General features: G+C 40.8%; 1 protein-coding gene across 1 annotated transcript in view; it reads left to right on the top strand.

The window, feature by feature from the left end:
- The window catches only part of LOC149064466 (uncharacterized), a 50,542-nt gene extending 36,666 nt beyond the window's left edge, over window positions 1–13,876 (top strand). The window contains exons 2-7 of the mRNA XM_089255123.1: window positions 1,250–1,321; window positions 1,420–1,488; window positions 8,697–8,798; window positions 11,298–11,448; window positions 11,556–11,692; window positions 11,781–13,876. Coding sequence (XP_089111249.1) covers window positions 1,250–1,321; window positions 1,420–1,488; window positions 8,697–8,798; window positions 11,298–11,448; window positions 11,556–11,692; window positions 11,781–13,553 — 2,304 coding nt within the window. The 3' untranslated portion in view covers window positions 13,554–13,876. The remainder of the gene's footprint in view (window positions 1–1,249; window positions 1,322–1,419; window positions 1,489–8,696; window positions 8,799–11,297; window positions 11,449–11,555; window positions 11,693–11,780) is intronic.
- Window positions 13,877–14,329: the final 453 nt, after the last annotated feature.

Raw genomic sequence — 14,329 nt, 5'->3', positions numbered from 1 at the left:
AAAAAGATGGATGATTAATTCTCGCAGTTTGAGTGATTTTCTCAATTGAATCACTTTCACGGATGTGTATGCAATTTTCGGAAGTTAATTCGGCCTCATCTGCCACGCCTAAGGGTGGCTCTGATAAGATGACCGATAAAAATTCCATCATGGCGCGGCGAATCCCGTTCAATGATGTGAAGGATCAAGACACTCATATTATAAACACTCTTCCTGTTTCACAAAATATTTCTTACCCTGTATTCACCCTCATCTCATCAAAAGCCACTATTTTTAGTCAAAAATTCGTATCTTAATCTAGCCGCATGTCTATACTAACCGGAAGTGATTTGATCAATCCACCTAGATGGTTCCACCAATTGAAACAACAAAAATTAATATAATTGGCAACCATGAAAATTACTACCATTTTGGCTTTTATTGAAAGAGTAATGGATTGGATATACTACACCTCGAGAGTTTACTTTGAGGATTATTACGGCTTCTGATAATGGCCACTGAATTCATCCATATTCTCCAAGTGGTTCTTGATCGTTCGATTATTAAAGAAGAATATTTAACAATGGATCGACCTTCGTTCTCGAATAAACAGTGGGATGATGTGCAATGGCTGTTATGTCAGTGCTGTTTCATCGTGTTTTTTATTCGACCTAAAAATAACATTTTGGAAATGTGTTTTCTTTATATGTGAGAAGATATATTTTCGAAAATGATTTCCCTGCTATTAAATAGTTTTTTAAATACTCTTCTTGTTGCGCAATATTTCCAGCACCCTGCTGTTGCCCCTTCTCTGCATGGCCCATTTTTTAGTAATAAATTTACATCTCATTCTGTCAAATCGCATATCAATACTCACGGGAAGTGATTTGATCGATCCCTAGATGGCTCCACGGGCGTAATGATCTATCTTCGTCCGACACATCGAAGCCCTAAACTGAAATTATCTTTGGTCACGATCAGTTTAAACAAGCAATGCTATACTATATTTATTCACCCACGTAAAGATTAAGGGGAGAAAAAATCCACCATAAATAAATGTAAGGTTTTTTTTTATCATTCCCTCCACCCTCAATCCAGACATATAAAATCTTCTTTGGCGACAATGTGGGTGCGCAACGATTTATGAACACCATGTATCTCTTCATGTCAGTTATGGCCTATTTTTTTCCATGTTAATCGATTAATGTCCGTGCCTTAGAAAACATAAAGATACTCATTGAACCCCTGTATCACATTTTTATTTCTGCAGACGTACGTGGTCCGATATAGAAATGGGGACTCTACTATTCCGGTGACGGTGGTTCTAGACTATAAGAAACAGGTACGATATTTTCTATCTTTTCTGGATACTCTTGCATTGAATTTGACTCAATATGACCAATGATATCGACTTCTGTGTTGTGTTTTATATATTCGCAGGCTGAATATGTGATCAACATGAACACTAGAACACCGACGAAATCGGTCACTTTCTACGATTTCAAACAGGTAACACACATTTCTTCAAAACATAGTGAAATGTATATGTTGTGAATAATGCCCGGAACTGGATAAATTAGGCTTTATCATTATCTACCCCGAGTAGCTTTAGCCTTATTCCGGGCTTTACCGGTAACACACTTACTGGATGCCGCAGTGGATATCTGAAGTCTGGCCATGTGATGTTAAATTTGCATACACATCAAAAGAAAAAAACATTAGGACTGGGATTGATGAATAAAGTGCATCATAGATGTCGTAGGGTCAATGTCTCAATCTTAGCAACTGTTCGGCGCTGGTAGGTTGGGCTATGTTTTCTTTTGTCCCGTTGTTCCTCAACATCCAGCTGTCTTTTTACCGATGCAAGCCCACTGCATTCCTGAAATTCATGTATTTCTACATTATATCCATTAACTGCTAATCGCAAAGATAGCTGGCTTCACAAAAAAACTCATATACAGTATTACACTCTACACCAGGGTTCTTCAACCTTTTCACCCACGGGGAGGTAAAAATTGTTAAACAATTTCTAGGACCGGCGAAAATGTGAAGCCGGACTGGCAAGTTGTAGACCGGTGGAAAATTAGCACAAAGGTAATTTACGAATCGGTGGAAGAAAAAAAATTAGTAGAAGAAATTATTTGCGGAACGAAAAAATGTAAATAAGTCGGAGGAATAATTTGTGGACTGGTAATATACACATGGTATTAAGGAAATTCTCCCCTTGCAGCATTTTAGTGGAGGACCGTTGATCCTAGAGGAATACTTCCAATTAGAAAAAGTATCCAAATAACATGTAGTAATTCGATTAACGGAGGAAAGGCGGGAAAAAAACAGCATTAAATGTGGGAAAACCGTTCTGTCCGCTTTTTAGTGCTTTTTTTTCCCAAATTTCCTCCGTTTTTCGCGTTTGTTTATCTCAATGAATATTGCACTTGTAAATATGGATTTTTTTTTGACATCATGAGAAACAGGGCAACAACTTTCTAATTGGGTTTTGGGGCACACAGGGACTATATAAAAAGTTTTGTTTTATTTTGATGACTATACAACCCCTTGAAACCTGAATGACATATCTGAGTTTTATACGTTATTTAAACTTTTTCTTATTGAAAGTATACCTTCTAGGATCAACAGTTCACCAGTGAAATGCCATAAAACTCGTTTGCCATGCACCCTGTATATATATAACCATGAAAATGCGTCGCATGTTATTGCCAAAGTAATTGTCAAAAATGCAATTGTCAAGTCAAAAAAATGTAATTTCCAAAACAATTGTCAAAAAATGGAATTTGCTAAACATTTGTCAAAAAATGGAATTTGCTAAACAATTGTCAAAAAATGGAATTTGCTAAACAATTGTCAAAAAATTTAATTGTCAAAATTATTGTCAAAAAATGCAATTGCTATTTACTGTGACTAACAAAATAAAATGGTGTTGATGGAGTGATGGAATGGTGTTGATGGAGTGATGGAATGGTGTTGATGGAGTGATGGAATGGTGTTGATGGATGGTGTTGAAAATGGAGTTCGTTCACCACATGAATAGGGGAAATAATTTGTGGACCGACAAAAAAGCTAATATCAAAATAACTTACAGACCAGCAACAAATAAATAAGTGTAAAAAATAATTTGCAGACCCTGGGGACGAAAAAAAACAGAGATACTTAAAAATAAATGCAAAAAGGTACAGTATATTTTATTTTGTGAATCAGAAATTATGTTGCAGCTACACAGACGGGACAATTTTTTTTTCTTTTGCGGAGCTTGCCGGTCCGCGAACCAGAAGTTCACGTACACTGCTCGTCAAGCTGTGGAAACCCGTAGCCCGTAAATTTCTCTTTGTTAGTTGAAGTCCCGATCATGCACACCACCAATGGAAAATAAAGGGGAGGGGGAAAATGAATCGGTGAATCTCTCTCTCACTCAAGGGCCCCGTTTGACTGATGTCAGGTCCGGTGATTAAAAAACACTGGTCTATAGAACCCTTTCAGAATTTCTAAAGAAGCGTATACATTATCGCGGTAGATGGTGGGACCATGGGTAAAGGGGGTGAATTGCAACCGAACAATGCTTGTTGAGAGAGTTGGGATCCTGGAAAATCTAACACTATCCTACGTTGTTGAAGAATTTAAGCACTCTTCAAGGGCCCCCCCCCTCTCCTGATATAGCGCCAGTCATTATCAAGTACAAGGGTAATCGTCAAGAAACCGACCTCAGAAGGTAAATCGTAATCGTGGGAGCAGAAAACTGAAAACTGGTCTCCGTCTCTTTGATTTACGATGCGTCAGTGGATGATCTGGACTGAAGGAAAAAACACAAATACCCTCTTGATGCAATAAATCTCAGCTGATACTACATCGCTACCGCGGTGGGCCTACGTCTCAAAAAAAAAAAAGCTTTGAACATTGAAAGTCCACCAAAGAAGAATGACAAACATCCCGACCACACTCGTTATAGACATGAAACATCATTTAGATATACCAAACAAGTTCCATAGATACACATAAAATATATATGTGCCAGCGAATGAATTTACCGAATTTGCATAATTTATATTTCTTTATGCAAATCAGATAAGATGGAATACCAGTTATTCATGTCAATATCAAGGTCTAGCCGATCCTATCTAAAAAAGATAACGTTGTTGAAGTATCGTCTCATTAAAAAAAAAAGATGGGTGTCATAAGATCGGCGCCCCCAACAAGTGGGAGCGGCTCCGGGCGCCAGGTTTCGTATATGCCTGTGTGTTAAAGAAAATATCTAAAAATAAACTCTTATGACGAGCGCCTCTGAGGAAATGGCCTTATTTTTACTGCCGCATATAAACGTCCGGCCATTTTTATTCAAGTGTATTTTTCCGTGAGGAAAATGGCGAGAGATCGATTGGAGACGGTTATCATGCGGTTTACGGCTCGATCTGTCTCTGAAGTAGGAAGTGGAAGATGACGCTAAATGAGTTCCTACTTGAAAAAAGGCTTTAGTAGAATCAAAGTGGTATTCAATACCAACATGCAGAGGCGTATTTACCGGAAGGAGGGGGGGGGTGTGCTAAACGGGCAGCTCAGGGCGGAAAAATTCTGAGGAGATGCAAATTTGAGGAAGGAGTGGGTCAAGAAAATTAGATTGGAAAATCCGTCTCTGCTCAGAGAGGGAAGAACAGCATACTGAACGGTCAAAAAGAGTTATCTAGAGAGTGTGCAAGCATGTGAGGTGGCCAAAAGAGTGACCTAAAGAGCAGGTCACTGAGGGATTGAAAAAATGATATAGAGAATGTGTGTGTGCATGGAAGTGACCTAAAGAGTAAGAAACCACATCAGTGAGTATAACCAAAAGAATGCCCGAGAGAGCAAGAAACCAGCAACCAAGACCTGAACAGCATCGCGGGTCACTCACGAATCCCTAAGTTTGCGGTATGTCACTTGAGCAATCTTGGAATATGCCGCGGCACACTTCAGTGATGTGGAACTGTAGCGCGGGTCACTCAAATGACCTGTAAATATGTCACGGGTCACTTAAATGATCTGTAAATGAGCAGTGGGTCACTTTAGTGTTCTGGAGCTGAGTCGCTGTAATCTGCAAATATACTGTTTGTGACTTAACTGATCTGGAACTGTGGATCCAAATGATATGAAAATGTACTGCAGGTAACTCAAGTTATCTATAAAAATGCCGCGGGTTACTCGAGTGATCTGGGAATGTGTCACAGGCCGCATAAGTAATGTGGAGAACTGCGATACGGGTTACTTAAGTTGTCTAGAAATGTACCACTTGAATCATTTTTATAAAATTAGGTTCGAGGTCGCTGATTGCATTAAACGACTCCGAGGGCCACATTTGGCCCGCGGATCGTAGGCCGAGCATGTATGCGCAATATGATCACCCAGCATGATCCATGCATACATCCACTGTGTGTTGCTGTCCCCATAATTGTTTATTTCTTTTCCCGGCAGGGGTGTAACAAATCATTCCCCCCAAACAATTTGAGAACTCGGTATTTGGATAGAGAGTCAGTCCTCTCGGGATTGATATTGTCCATTAAGATAACTATTAGCAGAGTTTCTAAGACGATTGGAGCATAATAAAAGCCACAATCCCGTTCTACAATTAAATGGTCAGTAAATCAGAGATAACAGTGGAGTGACCAAACGCACTCATCAAGATAAGCTAGAATCAGAGCTTCTAATGGAGTTTGATATACGATTATTACCTGCGCCACTGATAATGCATGCATCCATATATATATTTAAGGGCGTCTCGATGGCGTCTTTTGGGTGGAAATATTCGGATCACAACGGCGTATAAACATTTTTTTTTTTCATTTATTTATTGTTCATGAAGGACTTCTAGAAACTTAATCCTTCCTCTCTATTTTTCTTTTCCATTTTCCATGTGTGTTTGTCCAAATGTAACTTGACCTTTTCTTTACGGAATCCGAAGCCGAAAACACATTAGTTTTTCTGGACACGTATTTACTTATTTTTACCTGATCCAGGCTTTTTCTTCTACTTTGTATTTGTGTGTTATGTACATGGTTCGAGAGTCCTCCGATCTTGGCACCGAGAGGTAGACATGGAAGGGAGCCATTCTAAATCAAACGGACTGTGGGAAGAATTTTATCCCCATCCATTAGTTGGGAAGCCATATTCTATTTATCCTATTAAGATGGCTATTTTATAATAGCAATATTATCTATCATACACACAAGATGTTCCAAAAACACGTGTGCAAACGCATAAGTGTGGATTAAGTGAAAACGGAACAGTAGTTTGGTTTGTTTTTGTAGTAATGGGGTATTTTTTCGTGTAGAGGTAAAGCGCGAGCGTAAGGAAGGTAACCCCATACTGGAGAAATGGACTTGCCCTACGCAGTCGCTCGGAATCACGTGACATGAGATGGCTTCGGCAGAGAGCATCGTCTAACAGGCAATCGGTTGTTTTTTTCATCTGCGTCTGCGTAATGTTTGCGAGTAAAGAAGAGCAACATGGTGTTGTTCCTTTTTTTAGAGACAGAGTTGGAGTTCACGAAGTGCATCGGTGAACGAAGGCAGTGTACGACGAACATGCACTCTCAACTCGTGCGCAAGACTGGCGCAAGCGGGACTAGTGACGGGAATCTGTGAATGACGATACGCGACCTGGTCAAGATCACCTCGTCATAACAGACGCTTTGATGAGAGAAGTCGACCAGATAATCAGCTCACACATAACAGATGACGCACTATAAGGGACATCAGCAAGAAGGTGGGAGTAAGTTTCGGTTTCATTCGTGCCAACATTACAGAGAAACTCCATTACAGGAAAGTAAGTGCACAGTGGAAAAGCTTGTGCCAGTCCTGCGAGAGGCTTTGAAGTGATTATGGATCAGTATGGCCATCCAAAATATCTGCTGTCTTGTGGATTTCATGCCAAATCACGTATATCATCATGAAGACGAAATAGGGGTGCTACCCGCTACAATTCAACTACTTATGAGTGTGCATAGGCGTAATTTTCTCGAGGGGGGGTTTCAGATTTTTTTTTCTCTTCTGAGGGGGGGGGGATTTACTTTTTTCTGCAAAATAACACTATAATCTTGCTCAGGGGGGGGGTTAGAACTCCAAACCCCGCCCCCCCCTTTGTGAACGCCAATGTGTGAGTGTGTATACCTCCCGATACATCTCACATATATCTGGCCCTCACACTGAACAGAGGTTGTGCAGCCCCTGTTACTACTAGACACAACTCGTTCAGCCCCAGATGATTCTTTACAGATCTGAAAAGCGTCGAAGTACTAAACAAATGACCTTCTAGTGAGTAATTTCATTAACCGTAATGAGGATGAATTCACGATACGTCTGTGGAATGTAACCATGTGGGTAGAACCACTGGATGTAACATCGAATAGCCATTCGATATAGCTTATCCGATCTAAATGTTAGACTTCAAATGGGGAGCTCTATTGATATATATACCACATCCTGGCGCTGCTGCTGACATCGATCATTCTGCACTAACAAATTATACAAAAATACATCAGAATTTTCATGATTGATCATTCGACCCTAGTTCCCTCGTAGGATATTTTTGAGGTAAAAATTGGAATCCCGAAGCACTGAAAACAGACCGTTCTTTCCTCAACCAGAATAGGAAATGACAGCGGCCCACAGGGTACACGTATAATATACACATAACGAGGTCACTTTCACCATTGACCTTTACCTGCTCCCTCTCACTCATAAAAAAATCGTCTCAGTAATTTCAATTACGGCCATTTTGGATAGGTAGGATGTTCCTTTACGACGCCGTCATACTCCTTATCCAAGTCAAAAACCGCACCTACAATTTCAGGGCATTTGAAGGTGCCCTAAAAGAAATGTTTTACTTCTCTCCTCACCATGATAAGAGGAATCTCATCCATAGGCTGGGAATCAATTAAGTAACGGATCGTGATTCTCTTGGGTATTGTATGTAAAAAGTGAAGAAAAAAACTACTCTATATCCTATAATGTTCCACATAATTCCACCTGTCCTTACAGCCCCGTAGCGATTACATTATTTCAAGGGGGTATAGCGATCAAACCATTGGCGTATTTACAGGGGAATAAGTCCAGGGCAACAAGCTCCGAGTCACGGCAAATTTGAAAAATGAGTGGGTTAGTTATAAGGACTTTAGTCCCGTATATACGGGAAAACTGGCAACTTTTAGCCCCCCCCCCCAATCATTTAAATGCCTCTGTAGAAATAAGTGGGCGTATTTGTAGAAAGGGGGGGGGGGGTAAGTGCGCTCGGGAAAGGGAGGGGTTGTATATGAGGAATGAATGGTCAATAAAAATTTACTAGAAAGGGCAAAATGGTGACAAAATTTGCATAGCCCACTTCTTCACCACACACCAACTCTGGCCATATCGCTATATTGCAATTTGCTGCCGTTAATGAGATGGGTTGGAAATGAAGGCGCGTCTATCTGTGATCACTTCAAGCTCGTTATGGAAAATGTCTGGGGTTTGAACCTGGGGCCGTGACAGCAACTTATTATGGTAGACGAGCATCTTATCAGCACAACATTTGGGCGATGCAAAGCTCACTGGCGGCAAAACCATAAATCCGCCTCTGGAGAAAACGAATTTTTTTTCGAAGTTGAATGATACCATGATTCGAATTCGAATAATAGAAATTTTTTTGTCTTGTTCAGTACCTTTTCTAATACTATCATCGATTCTTTTTTCTTCTCTTAGAAATCGATCGCCTATAAAGATATGAGGAACAAGGAATGTTTCATCGGCAAACTAACCAACGAGACACTCCAGACAGAGAAAGAAATTTTGCAGAGATTACAGGTCAGTATCTTCTAGAAGTTTTATTCTTTAATTTCTATTTAATTCGAAAATATAGTGAATTAATTACACACCTATCAGATAAGTGTAGGGCTTCTGGAAACCTAAGCTGATTTATTCGCCATCTTTATGCAAAGTGTGACGTCAGTATTACTGATATCAACCAGTATTATTGCTGGGGGCACGACAATGATGATTCCAATTCATATATACACGTATACATTAGATCAGACGACTCCACCTTTGACGCTTCACTCATGGTCCGCTCATACGCTTTCTTCAGGTCACTCTTTTCGTCCCTCACTCACTACATCACTCTTTTAGTCGCTCCCGTACTCATACACTCTCTAGGTCACTTTTCTGATGCTCACTCTCTAGGTCTCTCTTCCAATCACTCTTTGACCTAGCATCTCACGCTTTAACTCTTTTGGTTACTCACATGCTTTCATAATGTATTAGAACTGCTAGTGATCTATACTAGAGAAAAAAAATGCATTATACGGGCATAATAGTTCACTTGCTTTCGAGATAACGTGTTCCCCATGCACACCGAAAACGACTTCAAACACTATCACCGACTTGGACAAAAAAAATTCTATGGCAACCCGCATGTTCTCTTCAGACCTTCTCCCCCTTTCAGAATATTACCTCTCCAGATCCCCGCGAATAACATTAATTTATACAAAGCAGCACGAATACCCCCCCCCCCCCCCCAAGATAGAATAAGCATGCAATTTTTTTTTACAAATTTCTTATCAAAGTTTAGTTAAAAGAACCGAAAGTCAGGGGTTGCGCACTTGATAAGGTGAATCAAGATTTAGTGATGTTCAATAAAGCATTTATAGTATTATAGTAATAAAAACCTGCTGCGTTCATAATTCAAAGATTTAAGTAAAGTGTCATAATAAATCATGTACAACATAATATCTGGCTATTAATTTTCATTTTCGGCACGCGACGCTCTTTTCCTTCACCGATGGCGTATGGATTAGACAAATCGTTAGAATCTGCGAGTCGACTTGTATGAGACGTCATAATTGAAGGCATAATCTTCGAATATTATCGTTGTCTCTATCAAGACCTTGATACAGAGGTTGCTAATGGTTCCGTTGCCGTTCCTTGTTGGCTCGAAGTACTGAGCCCTTTTTTTAGTACCACCCCCCCCCCCCTTTTCTTCTCTATCATGACCTCTATATTGAGACGAGGTTTTCGGTTTTTTTTTGCTTCTTTCTTCAAAATGGCAAAATTGACTGCAGACGTCTCCGCCAGGATTTTGAAAATACCATATTTTTTGATTTTCCATACTGTGGCGCAATCTTTTGGTAAATTTAGCAACTAATTTCGAAATTCTTTCTAAATTTAATTCAGGTCACATCCCGGCTGAGACGTTTGCACGGGTTTCTGTAAATTCTACTCAGGGACTACACCAGTTGTTGCTGGAAGTAGTAGATGTTTTGAAAGTACAAGTGTATCATATCTTAATTTTTCCAGACTGCAGTGCCAGGTTACTTTATTTTCCCAAATACCAATGCATCAAATAGTGTATTTTTAGCACTTCTTTTTCTTTACTACTTTTTCAAATTGGTCCCGTCAATTTAGGGACACCTTGTAATAAGTGGGTAAGGCATACCTATACCTGAATTAAATATCATAGCTAGATGCCAGCGATAGCGACAGGACGTCAAATATCTACCTTAGTTAAGGACCTGGGTGGTTCTGGAAATACCAGCGAAACCATACGCTGCTTGCACATACACGCCTCACTAACGCAGCCATACTTATCAATGTGAAAGTATGTATATATGTATGTTTGTCCTTTGTACAAATCTACAATTTTATCGTCGCCAAATTTTGCATATATACCAAACAGGACCGGGAATGAATCATAGGCTACTTTAAAAGTTCGTCAGGGCAGGGCAAATAACCGTCGGGCAACAACAGTCTCTTTCGCAATGTTTACTTCGGTTACCGTGGTTCTTAATGCGTTTCAGACATGCGTATGCTTTTACAATGCTGCCAGTTTATTCCTCTATAACGGTTTGTTACTTTTTCAATCCTCCCAGCAATTGAAGAAAATACGGGAAGCGTCGGGTATTATGGCTAGTTCAGAATAAACGAAGGCATATCGCTTCGTCATTGCTAAAGATTTCGATTTTTATTTATGAAACAGACTCATATCTATGAATTTTGGCATGAATTAAAACAGACACTGAGATCGTAGCAGGTACAGCACTAGAAAAAGTTGACATTTTTCTTTTATAAATCATTTATAAAAATCATTAAAAATTTAATTATATAAAAAACTTGAAAAATGCAACCAATAAGCGTATCAGTTACATTCCAGCGAATAAAACCAATAGGGTTATTGGCTGTTTTTTTCGAGGTATAGAAAAAGTCTTTTATCTCAAATTTTATAGCGTAATCCCGGCCTTAGAATGAATTTTCTAAGACTAATTTCTTTTATGTATGTGTATTTGAATGTAGATTTTTATTTTCATGTAGAGTCCACTGGAACTGAACCCGCTGCCACTGAAATTAGATTCAACACGGTCGGGTTTAAACCCAACTGAAGTGAGAAATTTTGCTGGTCAGAAGATCGCGATGTTTTGCCGCAAGATGGCAGCGTGGCTTCTTCAAGAACCTCCACACTTCAGTAAAAAACATAAAATTGATTTTTCTTTTATATCTCTTAACCTAACTCAAATCCAGCTTCGTGTAAAATTGCTGGACTAATGATATTCATTATATGGTTTATCACAGGAAGAACTCGAAGGCAAGCAGTGCAGCGGATCGAGAAAACGTTCAGTCACCACGGCCAAGAGAAGCACGAATATTCCAGGTACGGCCATGAATCTTACAGAGTCGATTACCATCCACAACAAGAAATACCAACTCAGGTGAGTTCAATCCTCACTCGAGTTAAAATTAAGGAAATTGAAGAAAAATTTTTGTCATTTACTATAACTGAATTTTTCTATTCACTAGACGCAGAGCTCCGGAACAGCTGCGGTCGATCAAGAAACGGGTCATTCTGTTAACCGTGATACTCGTTCTAAAACGCATACAAGTAGACCGGATGACAGTAGCCAGGCGTCTCAAAATCTTGGAATCTACCACAGACAGCAGAGAAGGAGATACAGTTACCAGCAAGAGCAATATCCTACTGGTCCTAACGCTATAAACGAAACAAATAGAGGTCCTAATGCGTACTATCATGGAGACCCTTTCTCTCATCCCATCCGTCACAACATTATCGATGAGCAGGGTCAGTCACCAAACTCTTCATCGACCGACTTTAAGCAGCAAAGTCTGCGTCACCGTGTGAATGCTTCAGCAAATGTCGTAACCCACGGCGTACTGGGGAGCAATTTTGGTGCACAGCAGAGCCATGTTCCAGTTCCTCCAAGCGGTTACAATTTACCTCCTTCCCATCCAAGCGGTCCTAATCGTGTTCATTCCATCCCTGTTCCTTCGAGACGTGCGAATGCTCATAACTTGTTATCAGAAAAAACTAGTCAAAATGGTGATGACGGACGTGAGTTTAGGCAAGAAAGAAACGGTCACCAGCAACTGCCTCGACCAGGACGTGTCGTCTCGTCGTATAGGAGAATCCGGAACACCACGCTGCATAACAGCGGAAGGGAAATCGAAAACAATCCACCCTTTAACGTGACAGGAGAAGAAAGGAGGATTGATTCGGACGTTGTTCTCTACAACCCGAACAAGAAAATTTACAATCCCGACGCGATTCCCACTAACGAAAGGATCGTAGCAGCATCTCACGTCAGACCCTCGAATTCTCTTATCCCTGCTTCGGGTTCGAGCCCGTATCCAAAATACTTTTCCGTGTATAATAACCACCGTGCTGACATACCAAGTGAGGACACTGGAGGTCTCGATTCGAGAAACAGGACTCGTTCATCGACCGTCGCTCGTCCTGTATCGGGCTCGACTCCGCGAAGGGGCAGGCACCACAATGTCCTGCAGTTATTCACTCCGGATGAAATAGTGATCGACGTCGGGAAGATGCCGAAGAAGTCGGAATTTCCATTGAACGGAATGAGAACACCACCTTATCCGAGTGCTGTATCAGGCGTCAGGAACAGGAACTTTAGCCAGCCTACCGGAAGAGCGTGGCGAGGCAGACTGCCGCCTGTCAGGCTAAACCAGCCGAATGGCTTCCAGAACAACCGCGTGCCTTACGGACGAAGGAGGAAGGTGATACCCATTTCAATGACCGCCGTCCAGCAGCGACAGCCTTTGCCTAGGTTCAAAGCTGCTTTGCCACCCGGTGTATCACTCTACCCAAGGCACCCGAATGCACCTTACGCTGATTACGCAGATCCCTCTGTCCACAGGCCTGCCGTCTCTTTCACCAACACCGTCCGACCTCCTCAGCACAGGCAGAGGCACTTCCGTAAGAAACAAAGGACACCGTCTGCGGCAGGCTCGTGCTGTGAACCGGGCAACACGCATTGTTGCAGTCAACAAAGCAAATCGCCCCAGTACCAACGCAGTGCGTATCAGAGATCGTGCTGTGCCTCGATGAAGAGGGCAGCAGCAGTGACGAGAACGAGGCAGCAAAGACGTCTCCGACTCTCGAACAAGGACAGTCGACAAGGACAGCTCCGTGATTCGAATGAACCGAGAACAATGAGCCCAGAAGAGATGTGCGACAGGAAAAAAATGTGCAGGACTCTCTACCAAAGTGCCCAAGCGGTCAAGGTGTGCAGACAACCCGATGTGCCCGGATGCTGAATGAACGGACGCTGCTTATTGGACGTTTAGACTATTTTTCTATTTGGATGCTGCTTGTTTCGAGCGAACAAAAGTCAAGTCAAGTCAAACTCCATTCATTACACATCGATGAGCGTTGCCAGCACAGATAAAGGAAAAGATAAATGATATTTTAGCTTTTTTTTTTCCTTTGGCTCGTGTATTTATTTATTATAGGCAATGTAAAGGAATCTTAAAAAAATATATATGTAGTACTTATTTTTGTATTTTTCAACTTGCGGCCGGACACCGTGTCGGGCATGTGCGAAAATCCGATTGTATAATAAAAGTGAAAATATTTATTACGTTCGTGGTAATCATTATTTACCCATTTGCGATCACGGACGATATATTTCGTCCAAACACCAGTGGAATAAGTTCGATCCTGTTCTCGGTGCTTCCTCTCCTCTCTCCTCGCGAGGCTTTATTGCAACCATATGAACCAAGGTTGTTTTTTTTTTCTTGTTTTTTCTATACTTCTGTTAATAATTTTTCTCACACACTTCATGTACCGCTCTTCGATATACATGTAAAAGCGAAAGAAGCAGGGTGAGGGTGAAAAGAGAAATCTACTTTATACTTCCTTATCTATTAAAGTTTTCTTTCTTCCCGTTCTTCTATACTCTTTCTCTTTTCCCCCTTCTTCCTTTTTTTAACTTGTGGTTAGGTTAGGAGAAGGTTACCAGATTTATCGCTGATTCGTCGAATAGAGATAATCTAAATTTGTTCACAAAAAGCTTGTACGCGAAGGGGGTTAA

Source organism: Pholcus phalangioides, unplaced genomic scaffold (assembly GCF_987345545.1).
Source record: "Pholcus phalangioides strain wild (caught in Gottingen) unplaced genomic scaffold, Ppha-v1.0 ptg000042l_1, whole genome shotgun sequence".
NCBI classification, from domain to species: domain Eukaryota; kingdom Metazoa; phylum Arthropoda; class Arachnida; order Araneae; family Pholcidae; genus Pholcus; species Pholcus phalangioides.
Note: the sequence above shows the minus strand (reverse complement) of the source record. Positions and strands in the feature narration are given on the sequence as shown.